The following is a 22212-nucleotide window of genomic DNA, read 5'->3' as shown; positions in this document are numbered from 1 at the left end:
GCAGCTGCTCAGGGAGCGGAGGCTGGCGGTGTGGCGAGACAGTCCGGCCCGGGGCCGGGACTGCTGCTCCGCAGGCTGCTGAGGCGCCGCGGCGGCCGGCGCAGAGCACTGCGGGCGAGAGGGAGGAGAGGCTGCGGAGCGCGGGGAAGCCGGGCTGGGCGGCCGGCGGCTCGGGTTGGCCTCCCCGGTTGGGATCCCCCGGGTGGAACCATGCGGGTGGCCAAGTGGCTGACGGGGCTGCTCTACCAGCTCTCGCTCTTCATCACCAGGTCTTGGGAAATTCACTTCCACCCCAGGCAAGGTAGGGTCCCTGCGGGACGCCTCCAGCAGCGAGGTGGGGGCGAGGAGCCCGGGTGGGACAGGCGGGCGGAGTGGGGTGGGTGACTCAGCCCGGTTGTGAGGATCCTGGTCCTGCAGGGGCTTGCGGGACTCCGGGATCAGCCGGCCCCAGGCATCCCGAGAGGTTGCAGCTGCGCCGGGTTTCGAGGAATCGCGCGCGCCGGGTCTGGTCTGGCTCGCCGGACCACGCGGTGGGGGCGCGTGGGGGCAGAGAGGCGCGTGCGCCAGGACCGCACCAGTTGGCGGCTGGGAAGCAAAGAGGTTTGGGAGAAGGAGGTGGCTTGTTCTGGGCCGTGCGTGTTCAGCGTCTTTGCTTGGGAAGGTTGGAGTAAGTCCGGGATGTGGGAAAGCAGAGCACGTGTGTGTGTATGTGTGTGCGCGCGCTCTCGCCAGCTTGTGTGCATTCGTCGTGCCTCCGGGTATATTGGGACCTGGGGCGTTTGGTTGAAGTTGGGGGTCGTGGAGTTGGAAACGCGTAGGGGGAGCTCAGTGGCCATGTTTTTCTGGTTGTAGAAGCCCTGGTAAGGACGCTGGTCTCCTACGAAGTGGTGACCCCCGCGCGGGTCAACGAGTTTGGCGAAGTGTTCCCTCAGAGCCACCACTTCAGCCGGAGGAAGCGCAGCTCGGAGGCTCTGGAGCCCGCGCCTTTCAGGACCCACTACCGGATCAGCGCCTTTGGGCAGCTCTTCCAGCTGAACCTGAGCGCGGACGCGGCTTTCCTGGCCGCTGGCTACACCGAGGTGCACCTGGGAGCCCCGGCGCGCGGGGCGGAGCGCGGCGTGGTGCCTCCGGATCTCCGTCACTGCTTCTATCGAGGCCAGGTCAATGCTCGGGAGGATCACACAGCGGTCTTCAGCCTCTGTGGAGGACTGGTAAGTGCCCTCGGGCCCCTCGGCATTTTTTCCTGGGATCCAGTTACAGGCTTTGTTAACGGAGTTGGTCAGTTGGGTTTTTCTAAGTTGATGGTTGGTGACCCCAAAGATGGGGCTGGGGTGGGGTTATCAGAGGGATTAATACCTCCATCAACCCAAGCTGGAGGCTACTCTACTCTTGGGGAGAGGGGTTTGGAGGATCCGTAGTCTACCTGCTGCAAAACTGACCCCTCTGTGCAAAGGTAGGGAGACTCCTGAAAATGTCAGATCTTGAGCGAGTGAATCAGGGAGTGGTCCTATGCGGCCTGTGCCACACGTGAAGTGTCTTTTTCAACAGGAGGTCAGTTGACTTCACTGAAATACCAACTCCTGACCACTTAAGCAGACTCCCCGGAATTAAATCTGTTCCTTGAATTTAGAAGTAAATGAATATACGTAAAACGAAAATCTCAAAAGGAAAAAGCTGGCTTTCTTGATAGTATGGGGATGGCCACAGAGACTGAATCGGCCCCTGTTCAAAAGGCACTATATCTGACGGTATCTGTGAGGACCTGGTGCCAGCAAGTGAGAAATGTTCATTGGAGTGACAGGAGTAAAAAATGGAGATTTTGTGTAGGGGTGGTGGTGGGGACCTTATTGTGGAGAGAGGAAATGAAATAAAATAGTGGGTTCTTTGTGTTTTGTTCATCTCCCTTGAAGGCAGAGGTTCTAACCTTTTTTTCCCTCCTTAACCATAAACTTCTTCAGTCTGGGGAAACTTAAGACATTTCTCAACATACTTTAAATGTGTAAAATGTTAATTTGCTTCCTGTTAAGGACTAACTGTAATCAAAATGTTACAAATACTACAACTGAAGGTTTCATTATACTCTTCATTAATGCACTAAGTGATCTGTTGGGGAGGGGTCTATTTACTGTGGTAGTGATAATGAGTATAAACTCTCCAGATAGCTATGTCAACTCTGATACAAAGGTGTCTTACTGGTAACAAAGTCACAATGTCTGGTTTTTTACCTACAGTAGTAATTAAAGGAAATCTTAAGTATTAGAAGTTAGTGAAAATAGGTCTAACACTTTGCCATCCAAGATTATGAAACCCCCGGTTTTAATAGTTAAAATAGATACTTCCTTAACTCCTGATTAAGGACCTGTTCAAGAAGAAACAACTAGGAATTTGGTTACTGGGTTCTAACATTCAAATGCAATGCTTCTTAGGTTAATTGATGTAGGAGGTCTTCCTGGGTGTGAGTTACTCAATACATTTGGAAGGTCTCCTTGCTCTTTTTTTCATGCTACTTTGAGCTATAGTTACATGGAATGCCTTGAACAATTTCCTTCCTTTCTGCTGTGTTACATGTAGAAAGCCTGCAACACCAGAATGGCAGAAACACTAGTATTTACACAGTCACTTATATCAAAGGAAAGAAAAATATTCTTTTCTAGAACCTTTCAGAATGATTAGCTCGTCTGGAAAAATCTAGATTTACTACCACAATTTGTCATGGTTAATGTTTTCTTGATTTAGTATTTCATGGCATGGAAAAACACTCCAGATGGAAAGCATTATTAGTGATATTTCTACTCATGTTGATGCATACTGCTGGTGTAGGTCAAATTATTCAGTGACCCCTTTTTGAAATCAAGAAACAGTTGGAAATGTTTTTAGGTCTTGACTGGAGTTTATCCTCACCTGTTACTGTGACAATTTGGATATGGTTGTCTAAGGTATGCATTATTAATCTGACTCATGTATGCACTTTGCTTTTGAAAGATTTGTTGCCCTTATCAGACTGAACATTTTGAAAATTTATTTTATACCTATGTGTTTTAATTTCTTTGTAAGGCTGCATTGAGGACATCTGTCATCGTAGAGATAGAACATTTCCAGTAATACAGCAAATCTAAGTATCTTTTAGTGGTGTGATCATGGCCAATCAGAAGTCTAAATTACTAATGAGATTAGTGACGTTTCTTTGACTTTCTCACTTTTGATATTTCCACCAGCACTGATATTAGCTATATGTTTATAACTGTGTATCTTCTGTCTACCGAATCAATCATTAACTTCCTTTAGAATAATGGTGTCCTCAAATAGCTGAACCTCTGGTAGGTTCTGCAGTCCATTTGTCATTATATGCATTTCTTCTCAGTCTCAGATTAGTCTTTAGATTTGGATAAAATTGTATTAACAACCTGGACCAGCTGGCTTGTTTGTAGATCAACTTTGATATAATGCCTGTGAAGTTACTACTGCTAATCTTCTAGCCCTGCTCTTTCTTGCCTCTGGGACTGATGTTTGACTTTGTGTATGTGACCGTGATCTAACTTTGACCTCTGCCAGTCCATTTAACATGAAGACTGACGTTTACTGAAGGACTGTTAGAGCCAAACTTAAAATTTAGAGTAGCTCTTTTTTCCTAGTTTCTTTTTCCTGCTCAAAGTTTGCTTTTAATTATAAATGCATATAATTGTACTTACTTTTCCTGAATATATTGAAATGAGGATGTGATTCCTCTTTTTTTTTTCCTGTTAATATTTATTGTCCCCTACATTGCTAGATTCAAGCATACATTGACTACTGATGAAAACTGATCCCCTAGCAAGCCATGGTGTTTGTCCTGAGGTCATTGTTTGGGAGGAAGGTAGAGTGATGATCCTTCAGTTGCTCTAGCTGAATTCTAGGCCTGAGAACTTGTGGCCCCCTTTGCTCAGTTGAGGCTCCTGGACATCTGTCCTGGGCTCTCACCAGTGCTGCCTCTCCCTGCGAGGTCTGGCTACACCACTTATGTGATCTGGCTGCTGCTGTGTTGTGCAGCCATTATTAGTTACTTTGCTTCTGCTGCACTACCTTCACCATGCAAGGTGGTGTAGAGATGCTGTTGTAACCTTCCAGAACCCTCTAAGGATCTGAAACCCTCTGTGGTATTTGAAAGTCAAGGGGGACTTAGTTCTTCCCTTGACCACATTCTGCCACACCTCTAACTTTGTGGGGGTCCCTTTCAGAGGGTCCCTTCCCTGAATCCCACTTAGCATGCTGAAGCACTTCTCTTGGCAGTTCCCTTAAACTAGCATGTCTTCTGCCTCTAGGATCTTCATCCTCAGTGGAGAAGTTGGCTCATGGACATCTTGGCATCTGTTTCTTATGTCTCCTGTGCCCCTTTTCTTCTGTAAATGCATGAAGTTCCCCTTCTACATCTTGTTTAGTTGATCAGTTCCTCTTCCACCTTCCACTTTAGGTAGCATCTGCCCTCTCTCTGGTGGCTACTGAGGAATGTCTATGTTAGAGGAAGGGAATGAAAACCAAAACGTTTTTGAAATATCTCTATGCAACCATTTAAAAAAAATTGACACTCAACATCAATTGGATTTAGTGGAATGCTAGTGTTTCTTTAACCCTAAGTGTGCAAACTTTAATTTCTATATAGTTTTTTTTTCCCATTCTTAGAAGTCTTGGTATTTACATATTTCACTAAATCACTGAACTTTGATTCTTTGATTAGTAGCTTTCAGTGTTTTGGGCCCAAGAACCAGAAGGGGCTAAGGATCTGCCAGAAATCTTATTTCATATGTGTATAACTTCTGCTTTTCTGTTTAATTTCTCATAAGTATAACATAATTCCAACATGTCTAAACAGATTTATTCATTTTTAAAATCTATAGTAGATGTGAAATTGGAACTGAATCCTAAAGTTACCTGTAAGTCCTAACTTTTTTAGTCCATTGCTTCAACTCTCACAGAATGTATAGTTATCAGGCCTTAATACCTCTATTTCCAACTTTAAGCTTTGTTTTCATGGTCCTTTTCTCTATCTTCTCATAATGTTAGCACTGTTGTCAATGTAGAGGTCAGTATTTTTATGAGCTGAATTTTGGGTGTATACTTGTCAGGGTGGCATGTATAAATTAGAGGCTTTTCCCAGCAGTGCCCACTAGCCGCCGCCTTCTATTACCCAGTGGGTTCTCTTCTTCCAAAGGCCCTCAGGGACTAACCCAACTGCCTAGACTGTTAACTTCACTATTTCTTGGTGGGATTTAAAGCAATGCAGTCTTTTTGGTTGAACAAAACCGTTTCCAGATGTCATAAAACCAGACATTGCATCTGGCTAATACAGTGTTCTCATGCAGTCACTTGGAATGGTGCTGTGTACTTTTTTGAAGTTTCTCATAACCATTCTGCAGCATGTCAGGCACTGATGCTCTGATTACTGAATTGGTTTAGTGACTTCTTATTCAGTTGCCATACGGTTATTTCCTATCTGTCTCTTTACTGGTTTTTGTCTGCTGTAGGAAAAATTTCTAAACTTCCTATTTGCCCACAACTAGCACAGCCCCAGGTCATTACATATGCCATTCGGATTCATAACTGTTTGTGGGAAAAAGTCATAAGGACCTCAGTTATTCATCTACTCCACCAAGTACTCCAATACAAGGAAGAATTTCTTATGTTTCTTAAAATTCTGGTGTTAGTCTAGGTCCTCCAAGAAGCAGATGACAAGAGGGGGTTGTGTGTACAAGCATTTTATTTAAGAGAAGTGCCCATGACAGAGAAAATAGAGTGGTGAAATTTGAAACCGGGAGGACGAGAATGTTGGGTAGAGGCATCCAAGGCTGCTGGGGAGTCTAAGCAAGGTTCAGTAATGCTCGCCCCAAGCCAAATTGGGCTGGGAGAAGAGTCTCCTGCCTAAGGATGAGTATACCCTTAGTATTGTCACACTCCACTACTAAATGGGAGTAGCACTTGAGAGTGAGCTGGCTGGGCTGCAAACAGTGATGGATTTCAAACCCTGATAGTTGGGGTCCTTGGCCAGTTATGCTTAGCATTCTCAAGACCACCATATACTGACACCAAGCCCACAGACCTTTGAAGTCTGTTTGATGCTGTTAGGAGGAATATAGAAAGTGCTGTGTGAACTTTGAGGAAGGAGTAAGGGCATCGAGACCTGTGCTGGAAGTAGGACTCTCAACTGCACTTTTAAGGATGACTCCATGTGGATATGGGAAGTCGGGGGTTCCTTATGGCCCTGTGCAGCTGGAAAAGGGAGGGGATTGGGAGGGGAGGGTAAGGCAGACCTCACATTAAGGCCTGGACTCACTGTGAAAGAGCAAGGCTTGAGCTGGGAGGGGCCTCCCCTAATGCAGTACTGTGAAGGGAGTAGGGAAGGCTGAGAGTCACTGGAAGGACCACTCTTTTAGTGTACCATGGGAAGGGAAGAAGAGGCCTTTGAAGTAAAGTGGTTGCAGCAGTGAAGGGGGAGAGTGGGTGCCTATGGAAGCTATGCTGCTGTAGACCAGAGGTTCTCAACTGGTGACGGTATTGTCCCTTGGGATTCTTGGTGGTATTTGGAGACCATTTTGGCGATCACAATTGGGGGTGGGTGTGGTGGATGCTCTTAGCATATACCAGCTAGAGGAAACGGATGTTGCTAAACTTTCCCTAGTGCATAGAACAGCCAGGCCTACACAAATAACTCAACATGTCAGGAGTTGAACAGCCTCGTAGAAGCCTTGTAGAAGGCGCATTAGAATTTTGGACCCTAAAAGCAGATCAAAATGATTTTTTACTTAAATGATTGTGTGATCCTGTGACCATTAACCAAGAAAGATAATGACAGAACAGGTGGCAAGTAAGAGCTAATTCTAGAAACATGTGTTTGGTTCCAGAATAGGCTTATATATTATAATACTTTGGATTTATATTTGCTTTGTCTAGAATGTCCTTTCTCTTAAACTCTTCATCATTCAGGGCGCCTGGGTGGCTCAGTCGGTTAAGCGTCTGCTTTCAGCTCAGGTCATGATCCCAGGGTCCTGGGATCGAGTCCCGCATCGGGCTCCCTGCTCATTGGGGAGCCTGCTTCCCCATCTCCCTTGGCCTGCCTCTCTGCCTACTTGTGCTCTTTCTCCCTCTGTCAAATAAATAAATAAAATCTTTAAAAAAAAAACAAACAAAAAAACCCTCCTCATCTTTCAGATGAATTTTAAGCCTGTCCTTTTTCCCTGATCTTCTCTAAATAGAGCTGACCAGGCCTGCCTTTGTTCCACTACTGGACAATTCCTTATACATCATATATTGAATTGTGGCTGTTCATACTTATATCTTATTTATAGATTTTAAGTGTGGGGATAATTGTAACACCCAATACAGAACATGGAAATGCTTGATACATGGATGAATGAGCTAAAGCAGCTTTTAATGGGCTAAGTAATTAGACTAGTTCTTTACATCAGTCATGCAATGTAAGAAAATTATTTTAGCAATTTCAGTTGAAATACTTGGGTATACTTTAAAAAGTTGTGCATAGGTTAAATCTTAGATATCCAAGTAGTGTCATTCATATGGGGTTATATTGCACCTTGTTATCTAAAGCTTTATTGTTTGGCTCATACTTCCTGTTTTCTATAAAATATACTTAAGCTGGTCAATTCATACTACTCTTCAGGGGAAGAAGGATTATTTTCCAACAAATACTTAGAAAGCATTTATTATATCCTAGTCACTGTTAGATACTGGTGGTACAGTAATGTCATTATAAGAGCATTTGAATATTCATGAGCTACATGAATGCTTTATTACCACAGTAACAGCATGAAGTTATGCTGGCTCTTGACTACCTTAGTCGAAAAGTGACACACTACTTCTATTTACATTATACTGAGGCCTGGTTCTACCCAGATGCAAAAGGCTGGAAAATGAGGCGAAAGTGATACGACCAGGAAGAAGAGAGAATAGATAGTGTTGTTCACCACCAGTCTATATGACAGGCTGCCCTTTAATTTATGAATGTCCATTTGTTCTCTTCCCACACATCATAGTCCTCTTGTCTCCGAGGAGACAACCTCACAGAGGCACTGTCTTTGTCCCCAGCCCTATATACAACATGACTGCAACCCTAACCTTAAACTTCCTATGAAAAGAGGCATCTCTTAGTAACTGATTTATAGCAACCTTGGACCTCTTCTGCAGAGGGGCTGTGGAGACCTACTGCTTTGCAAGAGCGTTCCTTGATTCCCTTCCTTGATTCCTCTTTCTGGGAAGTCCAGTCACCAAGGCCTCTGGTTCTGCTCTCTGGGAGAGTCTAGCCCATCCTCCTCCATGGCTTCATCTAAGCTTCTGGGAGGATGCTCTCCGGCAGTGGGGATGGGGACAGTTTTCAGGAATGCTGAGGTAACTGAGGGTCTATGGATTATGTTACAACTAAAGCAGTGAAGGCTTCTTTAGGCCTATGGTTTCTTTGACAACTTAATATCTCAAAAACTTTGTTGACTTCTGATGGCAGATTGAGTTTTCTTAATTGCTTCAAGTTCGTTTTCTGCAGCAGATGCCAAAGTCTAAAAGGCATTTATATTAAATATGAATGCTAAGAATCTCCTACTGCAAAATAAAATAGTGGATTCTCACCTCACCGATAAGCTCAGTAGAAGTCTGGCTGTACTAAAGTAGAACAAAACCACAGTATATGCTGAACTTTAGGGAAAAATACAATGGGAGACATGAAAATGAAGAATATTTGCCTAAATAATCAAAGAGTACGTATGTTAATTGTAAATTGTAAGAGACTAAAAACCATGCTGTAAATATGACATGGTCTGGCAGGTGTATGGCACATGTCCTTCTAGCTGCTACATATTTTCAGGTAACCTTGACTTAGAGTATTTCAGCAATTGATCATGAAAATATTTCCATTATGCACCTACAAAACCGTTCTGAATGATTTCTTTCAAGTTCTTAATTGTTATAATGATCTTAGGTTTTATGTCTCCAGATATTTCAGTAAGAAATCAGGAGAGGGGGCGCCTGGGTGGCTCAGTGGGTTAAAGCCTCTGCCTTTGGCTCAGGTCATGATCCCAGGGTCCTGGGATCGAGCCCCACATTGGGCTCTCTGCTCAGCAGGGAGCTTGCTTTCCCCCACCCTCCACCACCCCCTGCCACCTGCCTCTCTGCCTTCTTGTGATCTCTGTCAAATAAATAAAATCTTAAAAAAAGGAAATCGGGAGAGACTGTCCTGAGAACCACTCCCTAGGTCCCCAAGAATGTTGACCATTCTCTCCACTTTTAGTAAGTTCTTATAGCTTCAAAAACACCTGTCTGCCTTCACGAAAGAGAAATATTACAGAATTTATTCCTTGTTATTGATGTTGCTGGGACACTAGCATCAGACTCCCTTGGCTACCTATGGCTTAGGTGGATGACTTCACAGTCCTTTTCCTGATCCTTATGAGCAAAGATTGGTGAGAGTTGTCTCTTCTGGGGGTGGGGAATGGTGGTGGGGAAGTATAGGCAGTGCATTTTCTCTTTATTACCTCCTCTCACTTTCCTACTAGAGATCCGGAGTTGTCCCATGGATAGGGGAATAAGGAATGCTGCTAGAGGAAAAGACTCCTCTTCTTGAAAACCTTAAAATTTTCTACTTCAGGCTTGTGGAAACAACTAGATTTTCTTCATACTGTTGATTCATTCAGTGCGTGCTTATGTGTAATATGCTATTTCCTAGGCTTGATCAGTGGTGTTATAACGAACTGTCTGGGAGAAAAACCTTCTGCATCAAATGGAAAATCCCAAAGAAAAATGACTCTGCATTCCTCTTCATGATCTTTCATTACATAATAATCACAGTCTGCGTAGGGGGAAAAGCGTGGTTGTCACCTCTGTGTTTTTGGGGGAGAATTTTTCATCCCATTTCAAAATCATTGACATTTTAACATATTGCCTTTCTCAAGAAATTGGGTGGATTTATTTCTATTTTGTTCTGCAAGTCATGGAATTGAGAATCCAATGTGAAGTGACTGGCCCAAGTTTCTGTAAGTGCAAATACAGGACTCCTGTTCAGGTTCCTATTATAAATAAGATTAAACTGATTCTCAGTATATGACTAATGAATAACTACCACCATGAAGACTGAAATACTTAACTACTGGTGATCCACCCCTGAAATTAAAATCCAATTTTATTAATTGTTGAGAGCAATTTGTTACTAAAATTCTCAGTAGAGGCTCTAATTGCTTCACTCAGACATTATTTTTTAATGTTCTGTAGTTGCCAATATTAATGTGATAACTGTCAATGATTTGCGAAAAGTATCCAAACAGTTTATATATTTTACTTGTTTTTACTCTAATGAAATCTGAGTACATTATTGGTTGTGGTTATAGTACATGTGTTTGCCATGTATTTGGAAAAAAGTATGTATAAATGCCACAATATGAAGTCACATTTTGGAAAAACAATTACATATATAAAAATACTCAAAACATAAAAATTTTGACTTATGAGAATAAATTGGAACCAGTTGTATGTATAATCACTTACTGCCTTTCAGTACAGCTCGGCAAATAGATCATTGCTCCAATAACTGGGAAACCCTTTCCCAAGTGAAAACTAGTTTTGCTGCTTTTAATAGTCCTCAAAAGAAAGTGTTTGGAATTTGATTGGCATTTCTCATGAATCAAATTGCAGTGGCCCTCTGCAGATAGGTTGCTAAAAATATGGCATCATCTAAATATAATTCTATGAACCACCTGTTTTAAGTCCTCAAATTTCTTACCAGGTTCCTTTCCAAGTTAAAAAAAAAAAAAAAAAAAGAAAGAAAAATGCATCCTTAAGAACCTTTAGGCAAAGCTATAATACTTTTTCTTGAACAGAAAGTCCTCTGCAATGGGGTAGATTATAGAAAAAATGATGGAAGTAACATAAGTTCTTCATTGATAAATACAGAAGAGTCACTTTGAAGACAAATTATTCTCGAACTAAGTATTCTAAAACATAAGGTTCTTGTTGAAGAAAAGTCTTTCAGTTATAAAGGCCATATTCTTAGCAGGCTACAGTGTTCTAGCACAGTGTAAAAGGAAGTTCTGATAGACTTCAGATAGAGCTCTTCTTACTGTCCATGTGGGAATTCAAGTTTGATCCCTGTGTAGACTTACTGGAGTGTTATGATAGAAACCCCTCATTATTAGATCTTAATCCAAAAAGCATATAAAAATTTCCAAGATCTTCAGCATAACGTGGGAAAAGTAGTTTTGTATTCAAAGAAGTTTTGTAGATGCATTTAGATAGTTAATAAGTCACCTTGTGTCTATCTTTTACCAAGATACTATCACATTTCCCTTCTTCAGGATGCTTTTTTAAAAATGTGGAAAGCAATTTTTCCATGGGTTCGTTTACTCAGGTTTCAAAAATAGTCTCTTTGTTACTGGTAAGCATAATTGAAATTATTTTTTCCGGGAAGCCACAAGGAAGTAGAATTTCATTATATATTGAAAATAAGTGATTTTTAGTTATAGTTGGAAAACGGGAACTGGTAGAATTAGATATGCTAGAGCATAGACCACTGGAAGAGTATCCAAGAATTAATTGGAGGTCTTTTATACACTACATGGAATGTTTATTCTTTGTAACCGCAGGATAGTCTACTGCATGGCTGTACCACAGTTTATGGAAATAGACATGGTCAGTGGTCTTGGAATTGGGTCTGTCTGCAGTTTTAACATTTCTGGAGTCATTTTGGTAAATCCTATTTTTACCAGAAAATTATCTCTCATAAATTCTCCCTTACTGTCTCTGCCTTTCTGCTTTCCTCAGACATTGGCATCTTGTCATCTGTCACTTCCAACAGATGTCATTGCTGTCACTATAAATCAGGTTCTGTTACCTCTCTTCAAATTTCCAGCCTTTATCTTAGAACAGCTAGTATTTTTTTTTTTTTGGCCACCATCTAGAACACACAATATTACTAAATTAAACTTCCTACCTTTATATCTTTTTTAAAATAGTTGATCCTTAGTCTTATTCATTAATTTAACATTTTACACCAACATCTGGTATGTGGCAGGCACGAGAGGCGTTCAGAGAAGAGTATAGGCAAAAGCTCTGCTCTCATGGAGCTTATATTTTAGTGGAGAGCATCAGGCAAAGATGAGGTAGTGATAAGTGCTTTGAAGAAAAATGAAACTGGGTAAAAGGGACAGATCTAGGAGGTGGGGTGACATTTTATATAGAGTGATGAATGTTGAGCAGAAACCTGAAGTAAGTGCCAGAGGAGCCAATGGGGAGAAGTGCGTGAAGCAGAAGTTTAAGTGCAGAGGTCCTGAGGTAGGCATTTCCTTGTCCTATCTGAGAAATATCTGAGGCACCAGGAGCTCTAGAATGAGCTAAGGTGGAAGTGGGAGAAGTCACAGTTGTTGGTCACCTGTGTGTTTGGAGGGACAGTGGAGGAAGGGATGAGCACCTCAGGACATTATAGACTATTGTAAGGACTTTGGCTTTTACTGAATGACTTAGTCTTGTTTGTTTTTTGAGTGACATGATCTACACTTGAGAAATTACTGTGACTCCTCCTCCATAGAGACTAGACTAGAGGGTTGTTGGTTCACACAGGAAACAGAATGTGAGGTTAGATCATGGATGTGGTAGTAAAACTTGGCAGAAGTGGTTGGATTTCAGTTTTCTTGAAGGTTCAGCCACCAGGATTTGCAGATGAACTGAATGGGGGATGTTAGTGTAGGCACAAGAGCCCATTCTTGATTTCTCTAAGATCTTTTGGCCTGAACCATTGGAATAATACTGTTGCCATTTACTGACATAGGGACCATTGAAGAATGGGGTGGTTTGGACTGAAAATCAAGAGTTTGGCTTTGGATGTGTTCAGGTCGAGAATTCTACTAGTTGTGTAAATGGAGATGTTCAAACGCAAGTTAGATAGTGGATTCTGGAATTCAGAAGGTAGGTCTTTGTGAAAACTCCTCACTGGCTCCTCATTGCTTCCAAATTCTAAATTGATCACCTTTAAGATCTCTTATCTGACCCTAGACAACCTTAAGTTTTGTCTCTCACTTGCCACCTTATATAGACCAAACCAAATAGACTTTCTTATTACTAGAAGGTGCTAGATTTTTTGCCATTTCAATGTTGTTACCTATGCCATTATTTATACCTGGAATGCCAGTCCTCTCAACTCTATTAGAACACTGTCTAGGCTTCATGACTCCATACCTAGGAGCGTGAAAGGAATCATGGAAAGGAAATGGTCTAGTCAGAGGATGACATTTAGCGAACAGACTTCTGGAGGTCCTGCTTCTGTGTTCTCACTTTAACCTGTGGCACTGCATGCTTTCCCTTGGTGACCAAGTTAATTATTTTCTTTGTTTTCAGATGGGAACTTTTAAAGCACATGACGGTGAATATTTCTTAGAACCTGTCATGAAGGCAGATGGGAGCGAACATGAAGATGATCATAACAAGCCACATCTCATATACAGACAGGAATTAAAGAGCAATTTTCTGCAATCTCACAAGCCTTGTGAAGTTTCAGGTAAACTATGAAGTAAAAGTTTCTGGTAAAATTATATTAAGTATTTCCATAAGTTACAATTTGACACATTTTCCTTAAATATTTAAGTATGATATTTCAAACAAATTTTCTTGACCCGTGAGGACCCATTAGAAGTTATTGTTTGTAGGCAATTTTGTAAACTAAATTCAGATCCAAAAAAGTACGCGGTATGAGATTTGTAGCAAATAATCCTAAACTTTTTACTTCAATCGTTTAGTCACACTAGTGTGCTTTTCCTTAGCAGAATTTTAGATAATTGAATGAGCTAAGTCACAATAACCCGTTGTTCAATTTTGTATCCTTTCATCTTTAAATGTAAAGAAACCCTTTTATAGTTGTCTCACTCTTGCTTAGCCTTGTGTTTGAGGTTTATGTTGGTGTGTACAGAAGTTCATTCTTCATTGCTCTGCAGCATTGAGTACATTACAGTTCATCTACCATTTTCCTGTTGATCAACTTTTGGGTTATTTGCAGTTTTTCATTATTATAAACAATGCTGCTGAGAATTTTCTTGTCCCCATCCTCTGTGTTTGAGGTTCTCCCAAGTATACACATAGATAGTAGAGAATTCCATGTTTTGTAAAATGGTTTTTATGAGTTTATACTTCTACCAACATGATGTATATTTTTGATTTTTTTTTTTCCTACAAAATTCAAACTAAAGATTTATAATGGATTAGAAGGTAGGAATCCTAGGTATCTATAGAGTATAAATCTGTTGCTGGTAAAATATTTGTGCATTGAAGTCCTAGTAAGAGTTGTGTCCATGTATGTACATGAATCTTCGTATCCTTGTCATTCTCTGAAGAATGGAGAAAGGCACCTGCATTTATCATCAAAGTATAAAATCTAGACAAAGGAGTGGGATTAGAAAGGATTTATTTGAGATTGTAGGTGTCCATAAACTATAGTTCCAAACACTGCAATGCCATCTGTTTTGGGATATAATGATATGTAGGCCTTTGAAGGTTTTCTCTGGGAATGCACTTCTTAGCCTTTGCTATTATAAGAGTGCCATTTTGGAGTGGTTCTCACTGTGTCTAAGGCCGTGTTTTAAATCTATTGACATAATAGATGCCTTTCTTATGCTTTTAATATGAGCATAAGGGTTTCATTTTTATGGCTTCAAAGAAAACACAAATGGGTACAGCTTCACAATAGAATTCTACAGAAGGCAGCTTATGCTTGTTCTGATCTACCATTCGGGAGCAGCTTGTTTAATGAATTGTTTAGCTTCTTAAGAAGAAAACCACCAAGTAGACACTCTGAATGCATAAATGTTTCACATAATGATATGCAGGGTTTTGCATTCACACTCGGTGTTCATTATCAGAAGGAGAATGGTACAAGAAAAGCCAGAGTTTTTTGTTTAAAAAAATTTTTATACTAAAGATTTATTATAAAAAACACAAAAAATAGAAAGCTATAGAATTTTGTTTTTTAATCACAATCTACTTTTCGACAACATTTAATTATTGAAACATTGAAGGCAGTATCCATTCTTTTCAATTCTTAAAGTGCCTTCAATTTTAAGTATAATTAACATACATATCTTTAATCACAAAACAATCAATTAATGGTCTAAATAATTAGCTGCCAATCATCATTTTGTTAGTAAAAATGGAGAGTTGTGAATGTAATTAGTAAAATGTTATCAAAGGCTTTTTCTTCCCTGATTCACACACTATTCAGAAATACTTGCGGGATCTTATATTCTATAGGTGAACATTCATGGGAACCTCTCCAGATGGGTTGGCTTAAAGATTTAGCATATGGACCAAAAAGGTTAAGTGGAAAAGGAAAAATCATTTTTTTCCATACTTCTGTTGATCGTCTTAATTCATTATGACCCTAAAATGTTGCCATTCACAGCAGTTTCAGCCTTGATGAATTAGGTTGTTTTCAACATCAGATTTCACCATGTGCCCCGAGGTCATACAAATTATATTTGGTGACCAAACCTGGCTGCTTTGGATACCAGGCTCCCAGGTGGACCTCAGACATAGTTTAAGTAAAATTGAGTAGAAATTGCAAAGCACAGAGAAAACCCACAAAATGAGCAAACAACCCCCACACCCCCCGCAACACTACCACCATCTACCCTAACAAAACTAAAACCTTAAAATGGGGAACCTCTGAAAATGTTCACAGGAATGAAGAAATCTTCTGGATATGAAGTATAGTTTTAATGCTTATCCTTCAAAATAGACAGACCGGGTCTGTGTTTCTCAGACCCAGTAAGCCCTGCTCCCTTTCTTCCACTGCAACTCTATCCCTCTCGTCTCTGTGTCATGGGGTTAGGAACCTAAAACATGTGTTCTATTAAACAGGACTTGACATGAGTGAAAATGTAATGTCATTCAATGGGTTTTAGATGATGTTGGCTAGCTTTAAAGTTTCTGTGCTTTTCCTAGTTTTTTCTAAATTTATTCTTTCTTGGTCTTTGAGTCCCTAACATGTGCAAAGGATTGTACTGGGTAAGACTTGAGTGATTCTCTTCATTCAGGTTCTCAAAGCCCAGTGGGTGTAAAAGAGCACAAGAACAGAAATCACAAAACAACCAAGGCTGCCCTGTGTTAGAAGTAATATTGTATGCAGCTCAAGGGGCTGAGAACAACTGCTCTGGGTTTTTACCAAAGAGGTGATATTTAAAACCACTTAATCTCCATCCTGAAGGCTATCTAAGCGTTTTCTAAGCAAAATAAAAAGGGTGATCATAGAGGGGGACTTGCATTAAAAAGGTACCCAGGATTTGTTTTGATCAAGGATGGTAAAGCGACAGACATGGAGATAACTGCCTTTGAAAGCATTTACTTATAATTTGCAAACAATGGGGACATGCCCCATGACAAGCCATGGGGGGAAGCATCTGGGTTGGTCAGGAGGCAGAAAGGAGTGTGGGGAAAGGAGTAGGCAAAAGGCTTTTTTACTGCAGTGGTAGGAAGTTGTTAGGTGGGCAAGGCCTCTGTTGGGCAGAAACTAAAACATACTGGGGTTTGTAGTTGGATGATTTTTAATGGTTTTAGTGTGCCTGTGAAGACGAGTGTGCTGGCAGACATAAGCACTACGCTGTCTGGTCCTGCAGTTGAAGGTCAAATCAGGAATTATTTAATTCATAAACGTTAGAATGGGCCTGTAGAGAAGAGGCGGATGGCATGGGTATGCTCAGAGTCCTGATGGCTGTGAAGAGCGTGGGAAGTAGGGGAGATAGGGCTCTGAAGGCACACAGATGCGGAACTGAAGGGACTGTTGGATTTTGTAGGCTATCCTGCAGGCATTGAGGAGACAGGGTTAAAGCTGAGACATCCTATGATTTTTTTTAAGGTATCACTCAGTTGGCAGCTTTATTTTTTTTTTAAGATAATTTTGGATTTGAAGGAGAAGAGACCGAAGGCCAAGGGACTGAGTCACAGCAGCTGAATTGTCGGCAGAGGATTTGAATGCCAAGTATAGTGCACGTAAAAGGGTAAATTGAAGATAATTTCCTTAAAGCTTTTTCCTCAGCTTTGAGATGGTATAGCTTGTTCTGTGTGTAATCCATGTGGATAACATTCCTGTGAACATATGAGAATTCTTATAAATTTCATGCACATGCTGATTAAATCTTTAAATGGTAAATAATCCATATCCGTTGGGGGGAATATGGATGTCTTTGGGGGCTGCAGTTGACTTGGGAAGCTGGGAGTCAGGGAAAGCGTTCTTCTGGCTTTGAGACCTTACCTTCTGGGTCTTAACCTAGGGTAGGTAGTAAATGGTTAATTTACTGTTTCGGTAAAGGTCAGGTGCTAGGTTTCTAACTTCAGTAGCTCACAGCTGTAGGGACCAGGCAGTTATAGGACATGAGTAAAGTGAGGTGTCATGAGGACACTGAGGTAGACACCAGGACACAGAGGCATATTCTGGCAAAAGATGCACAGGGAATGTGGGACCAGTATTACCAGATCTTTTGTATTTTTATAATTTGAAAATCTAAGATTTTTGTGTGGGGGGTGGGGATGGGGAAGAAATACAAGAGCTGCATTTGGCTGCTTAGCTATACCTGTTTATAAAATCTTAACTTTCCAAGGTCTCTGACCATGGCCAATATTTTGAGCTAATAAACTTGTTAATGGTGTTTTTAAGAGTCAGCTGAAGCTTCTAAATCCATAAATAACTACAGAGAACTCACGCTTCTGCCCACCCTTTACTAAAACTACTCTCAAAGATGACTTATGACCTACTTGGCAAAAGCAATAATCACACCATTAATGCATTTTTAGGGGCTATTTCTCACTATTGATTGACTTTTTTAGATTTGAGAGAGTACTAAGTGGGGGGAGGGGCAGAGGGAGAGACTCTCAAGCAGGTTTCCCCCTGAGCAGGGAGCCTGATGTGGGTCTCAGTCTTATAACCCTGAGATCATGATGTGAGCTAAAATCTAGAGTCAGACACTCAACTGACTAAGCCACCCAGGCACCCCTATTGATCGACTCTTCATGTATTTGTCCTATACCTTTGGCTTCTCTGACCCAATTTGCTTCTACCTTGGCTTCTTTCTTCCCACGTCTCTTCCTGCTGGTTACTACTCTCCCATCTTCTAAGTTAAGTAATTTTTAGAAGTGCTTTTTGTTGCCACCATCTTAGACCATTTTTAATAGTCTTCATGATTTTTTTTTTCTACTTCCCTAATTAAAGGATACACCCTTTAAATGTTAACTCCAGCTTGTTAAGATTAAATCTCGGGCCTATAGTTGTCCATTCTTCCTGTTTTGTTGGGTGTCTCGGTGGCACTTGGATTCAGTACATCTAAATCTTGAAGCCTCCACTCTCTTCCACCTCCCTCTCCATCTGTACCCATCCCCACCAAAGAAGCCTTTTTTTTGGTGGTGGAAAGGTCCAAATTTATTTAAATTGAAACACCTGCTATAATGGAAACCTAGCAAGTGTTAGTTTAAAAAAAATTTTTTTTAAAGATTTATTTATTTACACAGAGATCACAAGTAGGCAGAGAGGCAGGCAGAGAGAGAGAGAGGGAGAGAGGAAGCAGGTTCCCCGCTGAGCAGAGAGCCCGATTCAGGGCTCGATCCCAGGACCCTGAGACCATGACCTGAGCCGAAAGCAGAGGCTTTAACCCACTGAGCCACCCAGGTACCCTGCAAGTATTACTTTTAAAGTCTTATTATCTAGAGAAGTAGTATATTGGGATAATAAATTATCTGCCTCAGCTATTCACATCTCCCTTTTGCTCTGTTAACTTTTGTACATCTTAGAATATTTTCTTAAGTAGTTATTCTTTAGTCTTATTAGTAATGTTCTCAAGTTTTGTCCCCAAAGAAAAATCCTGGATTGTGAAATTTGACCCATTAAAGTTTTGATAATTGTGAATCTTCTGCAATACAGCAGCCTAATACAGATTATGAAAAATGCTTTTCATGGTCCTCTTATCCTCAAAGTAACTCTGAGCTACAATCATTCTTACAGATGTTTTCTCTGAGGGGGAAAACCTACTAGTGGTGTGACTATTGTTCCACGCACATAGGGTTCTTATTAGTGGACCTATTTTGCCAGTTGCATGCTCTGCCTATGTAACAAAGTTTACATGTAGTAGTGTATTCCAAAGAGAAGAATTGATCTGCCATTTATGATACTTATTTTATGTTAGTCTGTGGTGCTGTCTCAGAGCTCTGAAGTTCTGTTTTGCCTGAAATCTTTTATTATTCAGTATTTCTAATGAGGTGGTTAATTCCTACATCGGGTAAATTGTGTGTAATGGGTAAAGGAGGAAGGAAATCAGTATGTTAGGAACCAGAATTAGGTTCATTTTGAAAATTGAACATTGAAAGTAACTTGAATCCTTTACATGTTAGATGTAGTAACAATAGTTCTCTCTAGGAAGAACTTACTGTCTGCTTTTTTTTTTTTTTAAGATTTTATTTATTTATTTGACAGATCACAAGTAGGCAGAGAGAGAGAGAGAAAGAGCAGGAAGCACACTCCCTGCTGAGCAGAAAACCCTATGTGGGACTTGATCCCAGGACCCCAAGATCATGACCTGAGCTGAAGGCAGCGGCTTAATCCACTGAGCCACCCAGGTGCCCTACCTGTCTGCTCTTAAGAATAAAGTTTTTCTAGGGGCACCTGGGTGGCTCAGTCATTAAGCATCTACCTTGGGCTCAGGTCATGATCCCAGGGTCCTGGGATTGAGCCCTGCATCAGGCTCCCTGCTCGGCTGGAAGCCACCTTCTTCATCTCCCACCCCCCTGCTTGTGTTCCCTCTCTCTCTCTGTGTCTCTCTCTGTCAAATCAATAAAAGCTTAAGAAAAACTTTTTCTAAATCTTTTCTTTATTCAAGAATTATTTATACTACATCATTAAACTAGAAAAATTGTGTAGAAATGATTCATTGTCTGTTTTGAAGGCAAGATTTTTTCCCTTGATTTCTCTGTGCTTGGAAATGAATAGGAAATGGTTATGAATCTTAAGGAAAGAGGAAGCTATCCTAATTTCTGACCCTTAATTGGAGACTAAGATCTGCCAGTGTCTTGAATATAATTGTGTCAAAGTACTTAAAATCAGTTAGAATTTTATTCCCTTCCATGGTTTGTAAAATAAGAGCTTCTCATTTGTTGATGGTTTTAGTTTTTTTTTTTATTAAAAAAATTTGGTTTTAATTAGCATATAGTGTATTATTTGTTTCAGGGGTCCAGGTCTGTGAATCATCAGTCTTATATACTTCACAGCACTCACCGTAGCACATACCCTCCCCAATGTCCATCACCCAGCCACCCCGTCCCTCCCATCCTCCTCTCCTCCAGCAACCCTCAGTTTCCTGAGGTTAAGAGTTTCTTTAGTTTGTTTTCATTTTGTTTTTACTCCTGTAACCTATTCTGGTTCATCTGATTATCAGATTTGCTGAGGAGGGACTGAGACTATTAACCCTTTGAAATATACTGTGCATTTGTTTGTCTGTTCTACCTCCATGAAGAACTTTTCCATCTTGGCTTTAGGTTAGTGTACTTCCTATTTTTGAAATTCCTAGGTAAGGTTTCTAGCCAACTTGGTAAAGTGCAACTTGGTAGGTAAAGTTCCTGTGAGTTTTCCCTTTACAGCAATGTAAGCCTCCCCTGCTTGAACTGGATCCATTTCCACTTACCCTCCTGGCAGTGCTTGCCTTTTAGTGATCTACCACCTTGTATGTCCTTTGGCTTGTTTCATATTTCATCAGTTAGTCTTCAGCCAATTTTCCTTAATCTTTTCCTTCCATACCATATCAAATTTATAAAAAAAAACAAAAAACTAAAAACCCCCTGCTTTAGTCTAAATAGTTGATTTAAATACTTAGGATGTTCTTCATTTATACAAATAAAAATGTGATTAAAAATGTGATTGGAGTCATTCATTTTTAGGTCTTTAATAGTACATTCTTAGACTCTTGCTTTATTGAAAATTGCTATTAAGTTGTTTTATAATTAGCATCTTAATTATCTTCTTGTGGTTATGTACCTGCTTATAATTTTGTAAGATTAAGAATGTGGTCTCTGGAATCTCGAGCTATGGAATATCTCACAATTTAGGGGCTCTATTGTTCTGCGTGTAATTAACACTGTCTTGCATTGTTCTTAAAATTGTTAAATACCCCTGCTGTCCCACCTTTTTAAAGATTTTGTTTGTTCCTCAAAGTAAAAGGTGGCATTTTATTCCACTTTTTACATTCTTCACAGCAACTAATACATTATGTATGTAATAACTGCTACACAAACAGATGAAGAATTACTAGTACCCAAATAACCTTTCTGCTCAGTCAGGTGTGTAAGACGAGGTTCATTCAGAAGATGATGTGAGGCCTCATACGACGATGTAATTCAGATGGGGAAGTCAGAGGAGGCTTACTTGAAAAAATACCTTCTTATCCGAGGCCCAGAAGTGAGCAGGAGTTGGTCAGGAGAAAGGGAGAGGGTGAAAAGTGTTCCAGTTGGAAGGAACAGAATGTGCAAATGCCTGGAGAGGAGACAGTGCTTGAACCACTTAGGGAGCTAAAAGTAGTCAAGTGTGGGATATCAGGAGATGGCAAGATGACACCCTGCAGCGAGGGGAAGGAGGAACAAGCTAATGAAGGTATCTGTAAGTCTTGTTAAGGGATTTGGGCTTTAAACACAGCTATCCAGTGAATACTGGAAGTCCTTTGACCCCAGTATTTAAAACTAAGGTCCTGGCATAGGGTCTGGTTACTTTGCTTGACCTGACTTGGCCTGGACTGTTTGCTGTTACTGGTAGCAGAGCTGAAATCAGCCAGACCCACCCTACTTGTGGGGTCAGGACGATGCCACTGGAATCACAGGCTGAGTAGGGGGAAGGGGCAGGATTAGATACCCACACTGAAACTGGGGACTGTTAGAGGAATAGATAGATGCTGGGTAGAGAAAACAAGAATGTGCACCAACAGGTAAATAGTTGCGATTATTGTTAGGAAAATTGAGCTACTTTGAGCACTACCAAAGGAGATACCTGAAACATGGGAAGTCAGAATGAAGGATAATCTTGACATTAGTAGATCAACAACTAAACTTCATTTGTGCTGAGAAGTGGAATGGATGGCGGACCGAGATATTAGTAACTAACATACAGGCTATGTGAAAGGACCAGTAACAGTGTGAAACTGTTTAGAGTTTTACGTTAACTCACTTTTCTACTGCTGT

The 22212-nt window shown here is 40.8% G+C and overlaps 1 protein-coding gene across 1 annotated transcript in view; it reads left to right on the top strand.

Annotated features, from left to right (window-relative positions):
• The first annotated feature begins 210 nt into the window (after nt 1-210).
• The window catches only part of LOC111157931 (ADAM metallopeptidase with thrombospondin type 1 motif 20), a 181166-nt gene continuing 159164 nt past the window's right edge, over nt 211-22212 (top strand). The window contains exons 1-3 of the mRNA XM_022519672.1: nt 211-301; nt 853-1211; nt 13357-13516. Coding sequence (XP_022375380.1) covers nt 211-301; nt 853-1211; nt 13357-13516 — 610 coding nt within the window. The remainder of the gene's footprint in view (nt 302-852; nt 1212-13356; nt 13517-22212) is intronic.

Source organism: Enhydra lutris, unplaced genomic scaffold (genome assembly GCF_002288905.1).
Source record: "Enhydra lutris kenyoni isolate GAN:26980312 unplaced genomic scaffold, ASM228890v2 scaffoldscaffold56, whole genome shotgun sequence".
In the NCBI taxonomy this organism is placed as follows: domain Eukaryota; kingdom Metazoa; phylum Chordata; class Mammalia; order Carnivora; family Mustelidae; genus Enhydra; species Enhydra lutris.
The sequence above is the reverse complement of the archived record's forward strand: the minus strand, read 5'-3'. Positions and strand labels throughout refer to the sequence as shown.